At 44.3% G+C, this 13,279-nt stretch overlaps 1 protein-coding gene across 1 annotated transcript; it reads right to left on the bottom strand.

Annotated features, from left to right (window-relative positions):
* Positions 1–3,345: 3,345 nt before the first annotated feature.
* dla (deltaA) lies at positions 3,346–11,233 on the bottom strand. The gene is made up of 11 exons (XM_063884050.1): positions 10,164–11,233; positions 9,748–10,050; positions 9,413–9,473; positions 9,067–9,324; positions 7,851–7,911; positions 7,617–7,747; positions 6,206–6,375; positions 5,821–6,037; positions 4,622–5,402; positions 4,431–4,539; positions 3,346–4,332 (listed from the first exon to the last, which is right to left on the bottom strand). The coding sequence occupies exons 1-11, from the start codon at positions 10,230–10,232 to the stop codon at positions 4,327–4,329; spliced, it is 2,166 nt and encodes a 721-aa protein (XP_063740120.1). The 5' UTR covers positions 10,233–11,233; the 3' UTR covers positions 3,346–4,326.
* Positions 11,234–13,279: the final 2,046 nt, after the last annotated feature.

Here is a 13,279-nt window from a genome sequence, read left to right as displayed (position 1 = left end):
GCTGCTCGTCACCGAGTGGGTTCTTTTCCAATTAACGTGTGTGTGTGTGTTTGCGTGGGAAGCGTGTGTTCGAGTAAATGCTTCAAATCATGAATATGATGTACTGCAATTTGCACAAAAAAGTTTGGTTCAAGTGTATGTCTTGTTTACTAGTTTGAACAGGTTTCGCACGATTTAATTCAATATGCCTATCATTTTATACTTTTGGTTGTGTGGCTGTTTGTGTTGAGCTTCAGTTGAAGAACAATTCAAATGTCTTTATGTTAAGAGTGAAAAAATGTACTGAAAAGTCCTCATTTGCAACAGAATGGCCGGGGAGAGGTATGCTATTATTAATTATACATTTAAAGAGTTAAAGAACATCACCTTTCATTGTTAAAGGGGCCCCTATACCCTCATGTCCAGGTTCCTATGTTCATGTAGTGTCTCTACTTTAAAGAGTCCTCTCCTCCTGATGTTCAGGTGTATATCAGTATGTAGAGTCTCTACTTTAAAGAGTCCTCTCCTGCTGATGTTCAGGTGTATATCAGTATGTAGAGTCTCTACTTTAAAGAGTCCTCTCCTGCTGATGTTCAGGTGTATATCAGTATGTAGTGTCTCTACTTTAAAGAGTCCTCTCCTGCTGATGTTCAGGTGTATATCAGTATTTAGAGTCTCTACTTTAAAGAGTCCTCTCCTGCTGATGTTCAGGTGTATATCAGTATGTAGTGTCTCTACTTTAAAGAGTCCTCTCCTGCTGATGTTCAGGTGTATATCAGTATGTAGTGTCTCTACTTTAAAGAGTCCTCTCCTGCTGATGTTCAGGTGTATATCAGTATGTAGTGTCTCTACTTTAAAGAGTCCTCTCCTGCTGATGTTCAGGTGTATATCAGTATGTAGTGTCTCTACTTTAAAGAGTCCTCTCCTGCTGATGTTCAGGTGTATATCAGTATGTAGTGTCTCTACTTTAAAGAGTCCTCTCCTGCTGATGTTCAGGTGTATATCAGTATGTAACACCTCTACTTTAAAGAGTCCTCTCCTGCTGATGTTCAGGTGTATCACAAGGATTTAAGCCTTTGCAGACCTTTTACATGCATAAAAACCAATATAAAAGACTACAGGTAAGGATAAACAAATAAAGAATAGGGCCTCTAACTTTCTGTATGGACATCAGCAGCTTAATCAGTGACGGTCCATCCTTCTGTAAAAGCTGCTGATGTGTTTTATACTTAACCAACAGCTTTGATTAACAAAATTACTCTGAAAAGTATTCTGTTTTTAGCTTTCAAATAAATATGTTTTTAGGTATAAAAAATATAAATACCTTTAGGGTTTTTGACTGGCAGTCATGTAGAAATATTGATTTGAAATATTGCCTTTATTCTCTGACAATAACAAACTAAGAAAAGCATTTTAGTCGCAGCTCTTGACAATTCCTTATTGATTTAGTAATTGTGACAAACAATATGAAAAATAGAGCTTTAGTTGCTTTTATGGAACATCAAAGTGTTATGTGACATTTAAAAAGCTGCAGAAAACCGTTGTTTATTCTTTCAAATGTGAAAAATACCTTCTTTAAATCCCTGATTGTTGCTTGAACGCTGGCTTGAGTTCCTGCCAGCCTTACTGTAGTTCCTTTGTTTTCATCCATCAACAAAACAGAAGTCCTCTTAAGGTTTTCTCTTATCTCTACCATCAAACTCCCGCTACATGAATCCTGAGGACAGTGTGAAAGCTGTCGTTTCTTGACGGCTCATAGATAATCTTTTTTGTGTTTTTGTCCCGCAGCTCGGGCCTTTGAAGGTCTGGCTGGTCGTGGCTGAACTCTGGCCAGAAGGCATCTGTTACTCAACAACATCTGTTCCTGTTACTCTCTTTCTCCCAGCATGCCGAGGGACACGCAGGCTCTCCCAAGGGTGGCCCTTTTGTGTGCCCCATTGTCAATTCCATCATTGTCTGCCAGAAGTCTGTTCCCATAATGCCGCGGGGTTATAAACCCCTTCAGAGGCCATTTCTACCGGGCTGATGATTTACAGTTATTTGTGTCTAAAAAACAATCAGCGTCTTTGTGGTGGGGGGGTGGGGGGGGGCAATTAAGAAAGAGAACTGAGGGGAATTTAAAGAGGTAATGGTGAGGAAATCTAAATATGGTTGAACATTTTTACTTCAGCTTCTTATGTGTGTGTGAATTCTTTTTTTGAAAATGGTTACGAATCCGTATTTTCTCCGGGGATAATGAAAGTGTTTGGACTCAAATCAGAATCAAAACACTGCAATCATCCCAGGGGGAATTAGTACAGTTGTACCTTTTTTTTTTTAAAGCATTCCTCTTTACAGCTAACATTACATTAGTGGGGCACATCTCCACATTTGAAAACAAAAGTGTGGTCTCCCCAAACATTTGTTTTTAATTCTGAGAAAAAATTCAGAGTTCTGAGATTTAGAGGGTTTTTTTGTTCTGTTTTGAATCTTTTTGTAATTTTCAGAAATTGCTTCTTTTTTTTTTAATGCTGACGTTAGTTATAATCAGATATGTACAAGAAAACTTTACTTTAGTATAAAAAAAACCTCTCAAAACGTCACAACCCCCCCCCCCATTTACATTTCCCCCCTAACTTGTGCAGATACTATGTACGGGAGAACTTGACTTAAAAAGCTTCAGGTTTTAGTGAGAAACCCCCCCACCCCCCCACTGAAGTTATTTTTCGCTGTAAACAGGAAGGGAGGAAAGAGGTCCAACAAATCCTGTTTTCTTCCTGGAATAACTTTAATATTTTACTCTTGATTTAATGTTCTCTCTCTTGCTTGGGGATTTATGTACGAGGAAACTTTACGTCATTGTAAAAAGCTTCGTGTTTTTGTGAGAAAAAACCCACAACTCAGGTCATTTTTGCTGTAAACGGGGGCGTGGAACACCCAAAGTGTTGGAAAACATCCATGAATCCTAAGTTTTCTCCTGTACTTTTGTAAATTTGTAGAAAACAACTTCAGTTCTAACAGAAAAAGCTTCAGTTTTTGGTGAGAAACCCCTCAAACCCCTAAAGTTATTTTCACTGTAAACAGGAGGCGTTTCTCCACATTGATCTGGATTTCAGGGCCATGAATTACCTGACTCGTTCTTTAGGCGGAGGAATAGGAGTGGTAAATCTAGCGTAGGGACATTGTGTTTTTATGAATAGGCCCCCTCTCCCGTCTCCAGGGAGACACTTTCAACTTCTGGCAGCAGCCAACAGTGCGGGCACAGAAAGGCCCACTATGGGGTCGCCAGGGGAAGACAACAGATGTTTCTGATTAACTTTGCTCACAGACCCTAAAGAAGTGCTTCTCACAGTGCTTGCAGATGGACAAAACAAAAGTTGGACACAATTAAAAATTTCACGTTGAGCAATATTTATTTGGAAAAATAGTCTTGGCTAATTCCTTCATTCAAAAACGGTAAAGGAGACAGTAACATAACAATTTGTACTTTACAATCCCTCTTAAATAACATTTTCTTAAAAAAAAGTCCCATTGACCTGAAGTGCCTTTGCAAAATATCATCATTAATTAAAAAAAGCAACTTAAATAATCATAACAAACATCACAAATATACAATACGAAATAAAAATAACACAAAATCATTAAATTAACTTAAATTAAATCATAATTTTAAACTTTTTTCTTGTTTTTTTCTTTCTTTATTTTACAAAATCTGTATCAAAAAGCAACATTTTATTTATTTAAGACAAAAGTTTTCATGTCCCGAAAAGAAACTGAAAAAAATTGAACAATACTATGTCATAAATGGTTTTGGAGGGGCTTAGGGAAGGAAAACGCACTTCAGTTTACACAGTGATCAAGTATACATTACAGTCTTCACAGGTGCAGCGATGGGTGCACAGCCCATAGACAGCCTCGTGAAGAACAGGCCAGTATGGCCAAACATCCACCGTTTGATGCAGTTCCTGCGCTCAGCAACGGCGTGTGGGTTAGAGAAAAGGCCTGGGTGCAAATGTTGCAAAAACAAAAAAATCGTGGCGTCGCATGTGAGCGCCACGAGACAGTGTCCGTTTATATTCTTTGTACTATTTTTACTCCCCGATAAAAGGCAGAACAGAAAGCTAAGTGGCAGTTTACTTTCAACCGTAAACTTTGTATTTATACCCCGCCAGTTCTTATCCCACACGCTGCCTGCGCTTATTTTTTTCCAGTAGAGAACCAGCTCACTCTGAATATCAGTTAAACGTCTCAGTATCAGCAGCAGTCTCAAGGCGGGACACCTCCCCCTAGGGTTTAGAGCAGCATCTGAAGGAGTATAAAAACTCTCCCATAGAGCAAATGAGCAACGGGCAGCCCACTGGTGGCTCGTTACACCTGGAGGGACACAAGAAGAGGACAAAAGTTAGGGTGTGTTCGTCAAACGACCGCAGAGAGACGACTTGTAACACCGAGAGATAAAACAACAAACTCACCTCAGTTGCAATTATACATTCGTCCTTTTCCTCTGACATCACAAACACAGATTTGTACTTGGTGTCCGCACATGCAGACATTTCTGGGGCGTTCTTTTCTGATGAATCGCTTTAGGAAGGAAAGAAAGACGTTAGTGTTATCGTTCTGATGGCTTCAGCGCTACAGGAGAGACAGTCGGACAGATATTTACCATTTTAATCGTTTGCTGCGTTTCTCCTCAAACTCAAATGAGTCGTGGGATTGGCACTTGTCTTCGCTAGCCGCCTCCAGCATGGCCTCCTTTGCCGCCTGCTCGTAGTTGACCTCTTGTACGAGGTTGTAGTCTGCGGGCGCGTGACGGCTCTTGTAGCTGCTCCTCCCCGGTGGAGATCCTTCGTCGGGATCGCTGCTGCAGAAGTCCATCTTCTTGTTGATGTTTTTGACGCCCGGCGTCGGCATGGCGCTGACCGCCAGGTCCCTGTCGCTGCGATGACAGTTGTTGGTCAGGTTGTTTATTGTCTCTACCTCACCAACAGTTTCCATTTGGCCCCCGCGCTGGACTTTTGTTCGGAAAAATCCAACAAGCACAGCGCATCCCGCCAACAGCAGCAGAACCAGGGCCATCCCGGACCCCACGGCCATCCAGGGAATGTCCGACCCTCGGATCGCGGCGTGTTCTGGGAGCAGGAACTGGCAGTTTCTTCCTCCGTAGCCGGGTACACATGCACAGACGTAGCGGTTGTTCCTCTCGTGGCAGGTGGCCCCGTTGTGGCAGGGGTTGTGTTCGCAGCGGCTGATGGGCGAGCTGCAGTTGCGTCCGGTGAGCCCCGGCGGGCAGGTGCAGGTGTAACCGTTGAGACCTTCCTGACACGTCCCGCCATTTTGGCAAGGGTACATCGAACACTCGTCCCCGGTGTGGTCGCAGTTCATGCCGGTGAACCCTTCGGGACACTGACACAGGTACGAGTTGACGAGATCCACGCAGCGTGCACCTGTAGGACGGATCAGACGTGTTTAGTAATGCTGGAAAGGGATCTGATGTTTTGGTATTCAAGGCACACTTCAAAACTGGAATCAAAACTGCTCCTCAAGTTGAAAATCTGCTCAAAGGTTGTAGGTCAACCTTTTGAATCAGCTGACATAAATTGACAATATTGAGGCTGTCCAACAACATCATCTCTGACCCCAAACATGTCCTAAACAACAATTATGGACTGTTACCACCAATCGGAGAGACAGGGTCTTCCTGCAAGTCAGTTTGAAGGACTGTAAGCAAAATGTTGAATGTTGCTAAGGAGGATCAAGGGTCAGAAAAGGAGAATATGACAGAAGAAGACGGACAGGAGGTAAACATGGTAGCAGAGGGATGTTGATCAGCCCCCACTGCCCCACTGGGCCAGTGTCTCTTACCGTTGGAGCAGGGGCCAGAGGTGCAGTGGTCGATCTTCTTCTCGCAGGTGAACCCGGCGTACCCTGTGGGGCACTGGCAGAAGTACCCTCCGTCGGGGTTGTCGGCACAGCGGCCGCCGTTGAAGCAAGGCCCGTCGGCGCACGTCATGGCACTCAGCTCGCAGTTGTTGCCATAGAAACCGTGAGGGCAAGTGCAGGTATAAGTGTTTTCCATATCCTGCGAGGGGGGGGGAAAATAGAAACAATCAAGGTCTGTGTGTTTCAGCTGCTGTACCGTCTCAACATCTGTGAGATTGTTTCATAATCTGCAGTACTTCTTCCACATGCTTGCCAGATGTCTTTAATCCTCACTACTTTTTTTTTTTAAAGAAGACCAAACACTTACGGCACAGCTTCCTCCATTGCGACAGGGGTTTCCAGCGCATTCGTTGACCTGCATCTCACAGCTGGCCCCAGTGAAGCCCGGCCTGCAGGAACAGGTGTAGCTGCCCTGGCCAGTGTTGCTACAAGTGGCTCCATTCATGCAGGGCTTGTGGTGGGTGCAGTAGTTGAGATCTGGGGGAGACACAGCGGCACATGTGGATTAGCCACAGCACAACACATGGCAGAACAACAGCAGCGGCGACAGAATGGGTTTTGTCCTCCGGCACACTTGACTCTTTCTCTTCTTCCAGTGGTTTTTTGTTTCCTCTTGAGCCCTCCCTGCTGCTCCTGCTGTTCACCCGGAGACAACTGCTGCTCTGTTGTGGTCTCTGAAGACTTTTATGTAGCTATTTTGATCCTCTTCAGTTTCGTTCTCTCTTTACGAGACTTTGAGATGTTGCTCAACAGTTCTTGACGATGAATAGCCGGAGAGGACAGATCCTGAACAGAACTACCCTCTAAAACTCAGCATATAAATCCTTTTTTTTGGCTCTTTCTATTCCCAAACACTCTCCTCTAACCATGGCTTTGGTGATTCACAACTAAGATAAACAAGGACACATATTTGGCGAGGTTTCTAGGAAGACGTTGGGCTGAATTTGGCTTTTAAAGACTGTTTTTTTGGAAGTATAGTTAACAATCTTCCAAATGTAGTGACAGTCTTCTTGTTTATATACTAATCAAACTGCTGTGGATTTAGGAGATGACATACAGCCAAACTTCCCTATAAAACTCTGCATCTGTAGTACCATTTTTGCCCTTTCTATTCCCCAACACTCTTCACAGTAGGCTTTGGTTATTGACAACTGATATAAACCAATACACAGATGTGGCAATTTGGCGAGGTTTGGAGGAAGAATTAGAGCTAAATTTGGTTTAAAATTCACTTTTCTTTTGGAATCATCACTTCTGTTTAAACTGCTTTTCAATCCCAATTCTTGCAAATGTAGTTAGGGAGTTCTTCTTCTTTATATATACATCAAAATGCTGTTGATTTAAGACTTTTATGTAACCAAATCTTTCACTTTTCCACCAAAATGTAACACTTTTTGATCCAGAAATTCCAAGACACAGATTTAGTGAAATGGCGAGGATTTAACGACCTATCTGGGCAACATTTGGTTTAAAAGTCAGTGTTTCTGGACAAATAACTTCTGTTTAAACAACTTTTCATCCCCCATTCCTCCAAATGAAGATAGGGTCTTTATACAGCCATCACAATGCTGATGATTAAGGACTTTTATTTAACCGAAACTTTCTCTTTTTAACCCAATTTCACACTTTTTGATCAGCAAATCACCCTATCAGTGCTCGCTGCTTCTTTCCATTCCATCTTTACCTCTCCCCCATCTCCCAGCACACTCTCTCCTCACCTTGGTTGCAGAAGAGCCCCCCCCAGCCCTCCTGACAGTTGCACTGCCACGGCTGCTGGCAGGTCCCGTGGAGGCAGCCCGGATAGCGGATGCACTCGTCGCAGTAGCGGCCTTTGAATCCCACTCTGCACCTGTTGTTGTCCAATTAAGAGGGAACACCGGTCAGTCCACTCACATTACTTCATGCGTCCCACTAATTAATTAACGCCCCAGTGAACAGGAGAGAAAACGTACTTGCACTCTCCGGGTTTCTCACAGAAGCCGTGCTCTTCATCGCAGCCCGGCAGGCAGATTGCTGTGGAAGAGAAAGAGAAAGTTAGGATATTTGTTTGGTTCTGATTTAAAACTCAAGAAAGTCATAACAATCCGGGACAGGGAGGTGCTCCTAAACCCATTAGCTGATACCTTAAACTCCTTATCACCCTGGGAGAATGTTCTGCTTAACATAGTGCTGAGACAAAGGAGGGAGTGTGTGAATGTGTGTGTGTGTGTGTGTGTAGAATCTCTTTAAGCACACACACACACACACACACAGACCCCCCCAACCCACCCCGCCACCCTCTTTTTTTTCTCCTTCTTCTTCGCTGCGGGTCAAAACTCTTTTATTCACTCTGTGCACACACACACACACACACACACACACACACACACACACACACACACACACACACACACACACACACACACACACACACACACACGCACACAGCACACACTCCCCTTAATGTCTCGGATTGGGGCAGATAAGAGTGGACAGCTGGCGAGTGTGTTGCCAGTGCGCGACAGCTGCTCCATTGTCTCCTCTCTGCCGGCAGCTGCCCACTTCAAACAATACCTCCCCCGCCTCGGCCAATCAGCGCCCGGCCCACTCCCGCAGTAACCAATCGGAAGGGAGCATGTAAATTTATGGCACGCGTGAGATTATTCCCAAAAACTTTCCTTAGAATAAATCAAGTGATCGTGTGTGTGTGTGTGTGTGTGTGTGTGTGTGTGTGTGTGTGTGTGTGTGTGTGTGTGTGTGTGTGTGTGTGTGTGTGTGTGTGTGTGTGTGTGTGTGTGTGTGTGGGAGGAGGAGGGGGTGCGTGTGGTGTTTACGCACAAGTTGCTTTCTAACGGTAGTACTCAGAGGATCTGATTACAAACCCAACGTAGAAATGAACTTTTTATACGTTTTCCACAACGAAAAATACATCACTTTTAACCCAAACTATATCCTCTGTCTCCAAGTTGTGTGTTTTAAATTAGATACATCTCCAGCCTCACACCTCTCATATGCTCCTAATAATATTACAGGAATAGAAACAAGAAATTAACTTGTTATGCACCCTTAACTACAGGGTGTTTTATCCAACAGTATATCCTCTGCATCCATGTTTAGACATATTTTACGTGTCCAGCACCTCACACACACACAGAGATATAATCCAAATACATTATCAGTGTTACTCACGTTCAGTGCAGTAATTTCCCTTCCACCCGGCGTCGCACACAATCTCCCCCCGCTCTCCACAGGTGAAGTGGCCGAAAGCATCGTCTCTGGGCCGGCAGAACACCGAGCATCCGTCCCCGTAGTAGTGCTCATCACACACAAAACGGTACGAGTACTTGAGCTCCGTCTTGCCTCCAGTGTGCAGATCCTGGGACCATTCCTCTCCCACAGTCAGGTGCCTCTGGGTGGTCATGGTGCTGATTACGCGGTCTGGCATCTCTAAAGTGCACATGTGGATGCAGAAGGTGAGGATTCAGGGGATATAAATAGCTTGAATGTGGTAAAAATGTGATTGTTTTTTTCCTACCTATCGAGAGGTCGTCTTTGGAGTCGGTGTGTAATGCCTCAATGATCAGCGAGAAGGTCCCCTGGGAACACAAATGGCTTCGTGAGACAGGTGGCCAGCGGAGATGGCGATAACATCAAGCATCAATCCAGAGGCGATTGTGCCTTACACACTCACTGAATGAAAACTGCCTCTAACCTGATACACTGAAACTAAATACCTGGAAACTTTCAGCCCGTAAAGTAGATGTCAGACAAAGTGCTGAGGAGCGTTTTTACGCACGGATTTACCCGCAAAAATGGCGCGATTTCGCTACCTTCACATCTACTGTATCCGACATGAATAGGTGTACTTACAGGCCACGTGAAGCCGAAATTAATCTTGACGGGGTTTGAGAACGAGCTCTCCGGGATGACATCGGGAACCTGGAAGGAGTTGGAGCCCAGAACAGGCGTCACAGCGCCGCCGTAGGTGCACGGAGGCTCCGGGGTGGCGTTGGGCTGGTAGTGCTTGAGACAAATCCTGAAGAAGGTTTTACAATCGCACTGCTGCTGGAAGGACGACATCAGGCCTCCTTTACAGCAGTTTTTGTTGCCCTGTACTCCCTTCTTGTTTAGGAACTCCTGCAACTTCAGCTCAAACACTCCCGAACATAACCCCTGTGGAGGAAAGTTATTTTCATTAACTAAACGCACACAGTACCGCGAGCGTGTGTGTTGTGGTGGGAGGGGAAGGGGGCTTCATTGTTAGAAATAGAGAAGTGGTGTCTTACCTGGCACAGCAACATGGACATGACGGTGAGAGTCAGCAGGATGACGCGCCCCATATTAAATAAATACATAATAAATAATAAATAAATAAGATAAAAAGTCTCGGGACTCGGCTTGTCCTCAGGGTGCCTCCTCCTCTTCAATGCCTCTGAGGAAGATGCATTGAGCACGTTTCTGTCGCCTCAATGGGGGTTTCTCTCCACTCCCCTCTCATTCATGTCCCGAGGAACAAAAAAAGGATAAATCCCAAACCTTGAAAGAGTGAAAAATACCACAAAAAAGAAACACAAAACAAGATGTGTGTGCGTCAGAGAAGTCCTCCAGTTCCGTTATAATCCAGTGCGTAAAGAGGGGAAATAAATATGAGTTCCTTGTTTTTGTTTTCTTAAGAAAGTGACCAATTTTTAAGGAAGTAGCTTTTTTGTTGCGTGTCTAACCCAAGGACCGGTTTGTCACTGGTCCAACATGCTTCCTTCTCCCCCCTAATGTCTTTCCTCACTGTGAACTGTGCGTCTGTCTCCAGCCAAGGCCGCCTGCAGCCTGTTATATACGGCCTGACACATGCTATGGTAATAACATGCAAATGCACACCCCCTCCTCCTCCTCTGCGACTTCACCTCCCAATCTGGCCCGGCTCTCCACAATGGGATCCCATGCAAGTAGCCCCCTTATTACCCCCTGCAGCAGCGAAGCGTTAATATCTGAGCCCAAAATGGAGACGTGTGAAAGTATTTTTGATATAATAAGAGTGGAAATACAACCAAAAGAGGAGCTGTGTGACTGCTACAGGCGGGAGGAGGAGAATATCAGACAACCTGTTGAGTGAAAAAGATGAATTCAAGTTATAAAATCAAGCAGAAATGGTTTATGACTTCAGGTTTAAGAGGTGGTAATCCGAGCATTTACAGTGCAAGGAGGAGAGACTAACTTTGTATTACTTGTGTAGTTGTTTCAGAGATAATAAAGTAGTTTTCTTTACAATAAATGTGTTTCAATCAAATGTTTATAGCTCAAAATATTATATTATATTTTATTTTCCTTTACAATAAATGCTGAAGATGTATCATTTGAATCTGGGAAACGTATCTCAGATGTTGACAGATTAAAAAGTAGTTTTCTTTACACTGAAGTCGGAAGAAGTTGCATCAGGATATATCAGATCCAAAGAGTCTCACTAAACCCCAAATGTAAAGACCCACACACGCCAGGTTTCCCTTTGACAGGAAGTTAATGGCGTGTGGTTGAATTGTTCCCTCCAGCTGTTGCCTCGCTGGACAATCCCCTTTGTTTTTGGGCGTCTTTACATGTTTTGGGTAAAGTGCCAAAAACAAACCCCCAGAAAGCAGCTTGCGGTTGATTCATAAGGAAGGGGAAAAAAATGTTTTTGGTGAAACCCTGACTCAGTTAATTGTTTACACCCCTCCTCCTCTTCCTCCCTTACACTCCCCTCTGCATTTTGGCTATTTCTGGTTGTGGGAAGAATTCAGACTAAAGAAAGCATTCCTTGGCAGAGCTGTGGGGTGAGGTAAACGACTTTGAGGGGCTGGACTTTTCCATTTTGCTCCCTTTCTCCTCACTTTTTTTTTAACCGCGTGTGTGCATGCATGTGCATTGATGTGAGTGCGAGTGCAAAAGGGGCGCGCGCACCGGCTCGCGTGGCCAACATGAGGGGGAACTTTTGTTATTGTGTGTGTGTGGTGGAGGAATAAGTTTGCTCTCTCTCTCTCCCCCCCCCCCCCCCCCTCAGCTGTATGGTAATTCAGCCAGCACCTGCTCTCCCCTCAATAACAGCGGGAGCGCGCCTCCCTTAGCCGAGTGCGCGCCCACACGTCCCATACACAATACACTCTCCCCTTCCCTCTACACGCGCACACACACACACACACACACACACACACACACACACACACACACACACACACACACACACACACACACACACACACACTTCAATTCACATCAAACAAACGTACAAATATCGCATATGTTCTCCCCTTCTTTAAATATTGACCACATAAAGAAAAAACAACAACATTATTTTAGTCTTTGTTGTGTGGATGTGTGGAGCCGGTGTGTGTGTAGAGAGTGTGTGTGTGATGGGAGCAGGAGATGGGGGTTGTTTCTTAATTAGGTCCTTCGTTAGAAGTGTGATGTTTCTGCTGTATAATGGGGCTGCAGTGCACGTTCATTGCGTCACTGTGCTCAGATATGACGTCACTGCTGCGTCTCTCCGGTTACCTGAAGCAGAGACAACCCCCCCCCCCCCCCCTTCCACCACCCACCACCACGACCACCACAACCAAACAAATGAGACATGCTTTCCCTTTCTCATCCAAATTACCTTCGCTTCTCCTGGTGTCACAGAGCATGGTTGATGTGTCCTGTAGTTAATTATTACCTCCAATCAATGGCGGCAACAACCAGACAAAGTCCTCCTCCGTTAATAAACCTGTCCATCGCGGGACATTTATCAAGCCAAACGCCAGCTGATCCGTGACCATCGCGATTTAAGGGACAAAAACAAAATCAATTTTTATTTTCACTCTGAGAAAGCCAACACTCCTGTAGTCTTTAAAGGAGGCAGAGTGAAAAGCTTTACAGCCCCAATTAAGAACACATCGCAGCTTGGTGCCACTCTGAACCTTTTAAATTACTTTTAATACACAGAAAGTCTAACCACGAAGAGCTGCAGGCTTCTATACATGCCCGAAATTAGCATGACGTCTGTAAACTGTAAAGGGATGGAAACCTAGTCTGGAATGAGATGAAACCATCTTCACTGAACCTCATTCCTTTGCCTAGTTTGCATTATCCTTATTATTACCCTTAACAGTCAGTTTTGGTACCCCTCTGAAGCTTCAATGACTTGAAACCAAAAAGAGCTGCAGGCTTACCCTCTAAGTAAACCCTATTTAATCGATGTTTTTATGGATCCTTTTACTTAATTATATGCCCAAATCTCAGTATGACATGACCATAAAGGGAGGAAAGGTTTCCGAATGGCTTGAAACTGTAACTGAATTGAGATTAAATACGTCTTCTCTTGAAATCAACTGAACCTCAATCGTCTGCCAGGTTTGATATTACTGATCATTGGCAATCTTTGTATTATACATAC

This window comes from Eleginops maclovinus, chromosome 5 (assembly GCF_036324505.1).
Source record: "Eleginops maclovinus isolate JMC-PN-2008 ecotype Puerto Natales chromosome 5, JC_Emac_rtc_rv5, whole genome shotgun sequence".
NCBI lineage: Eukaryota > Metazoa > Chordata > Actinopteri > Perciformes > Eleginopidae > Eleginops > Eleginops maclovinus.
The sequence above is the reverse complement of the archived record's forward strand: the minus strand, read 5'-3'. Positions and strand labels throughout refer to the sequence as shown.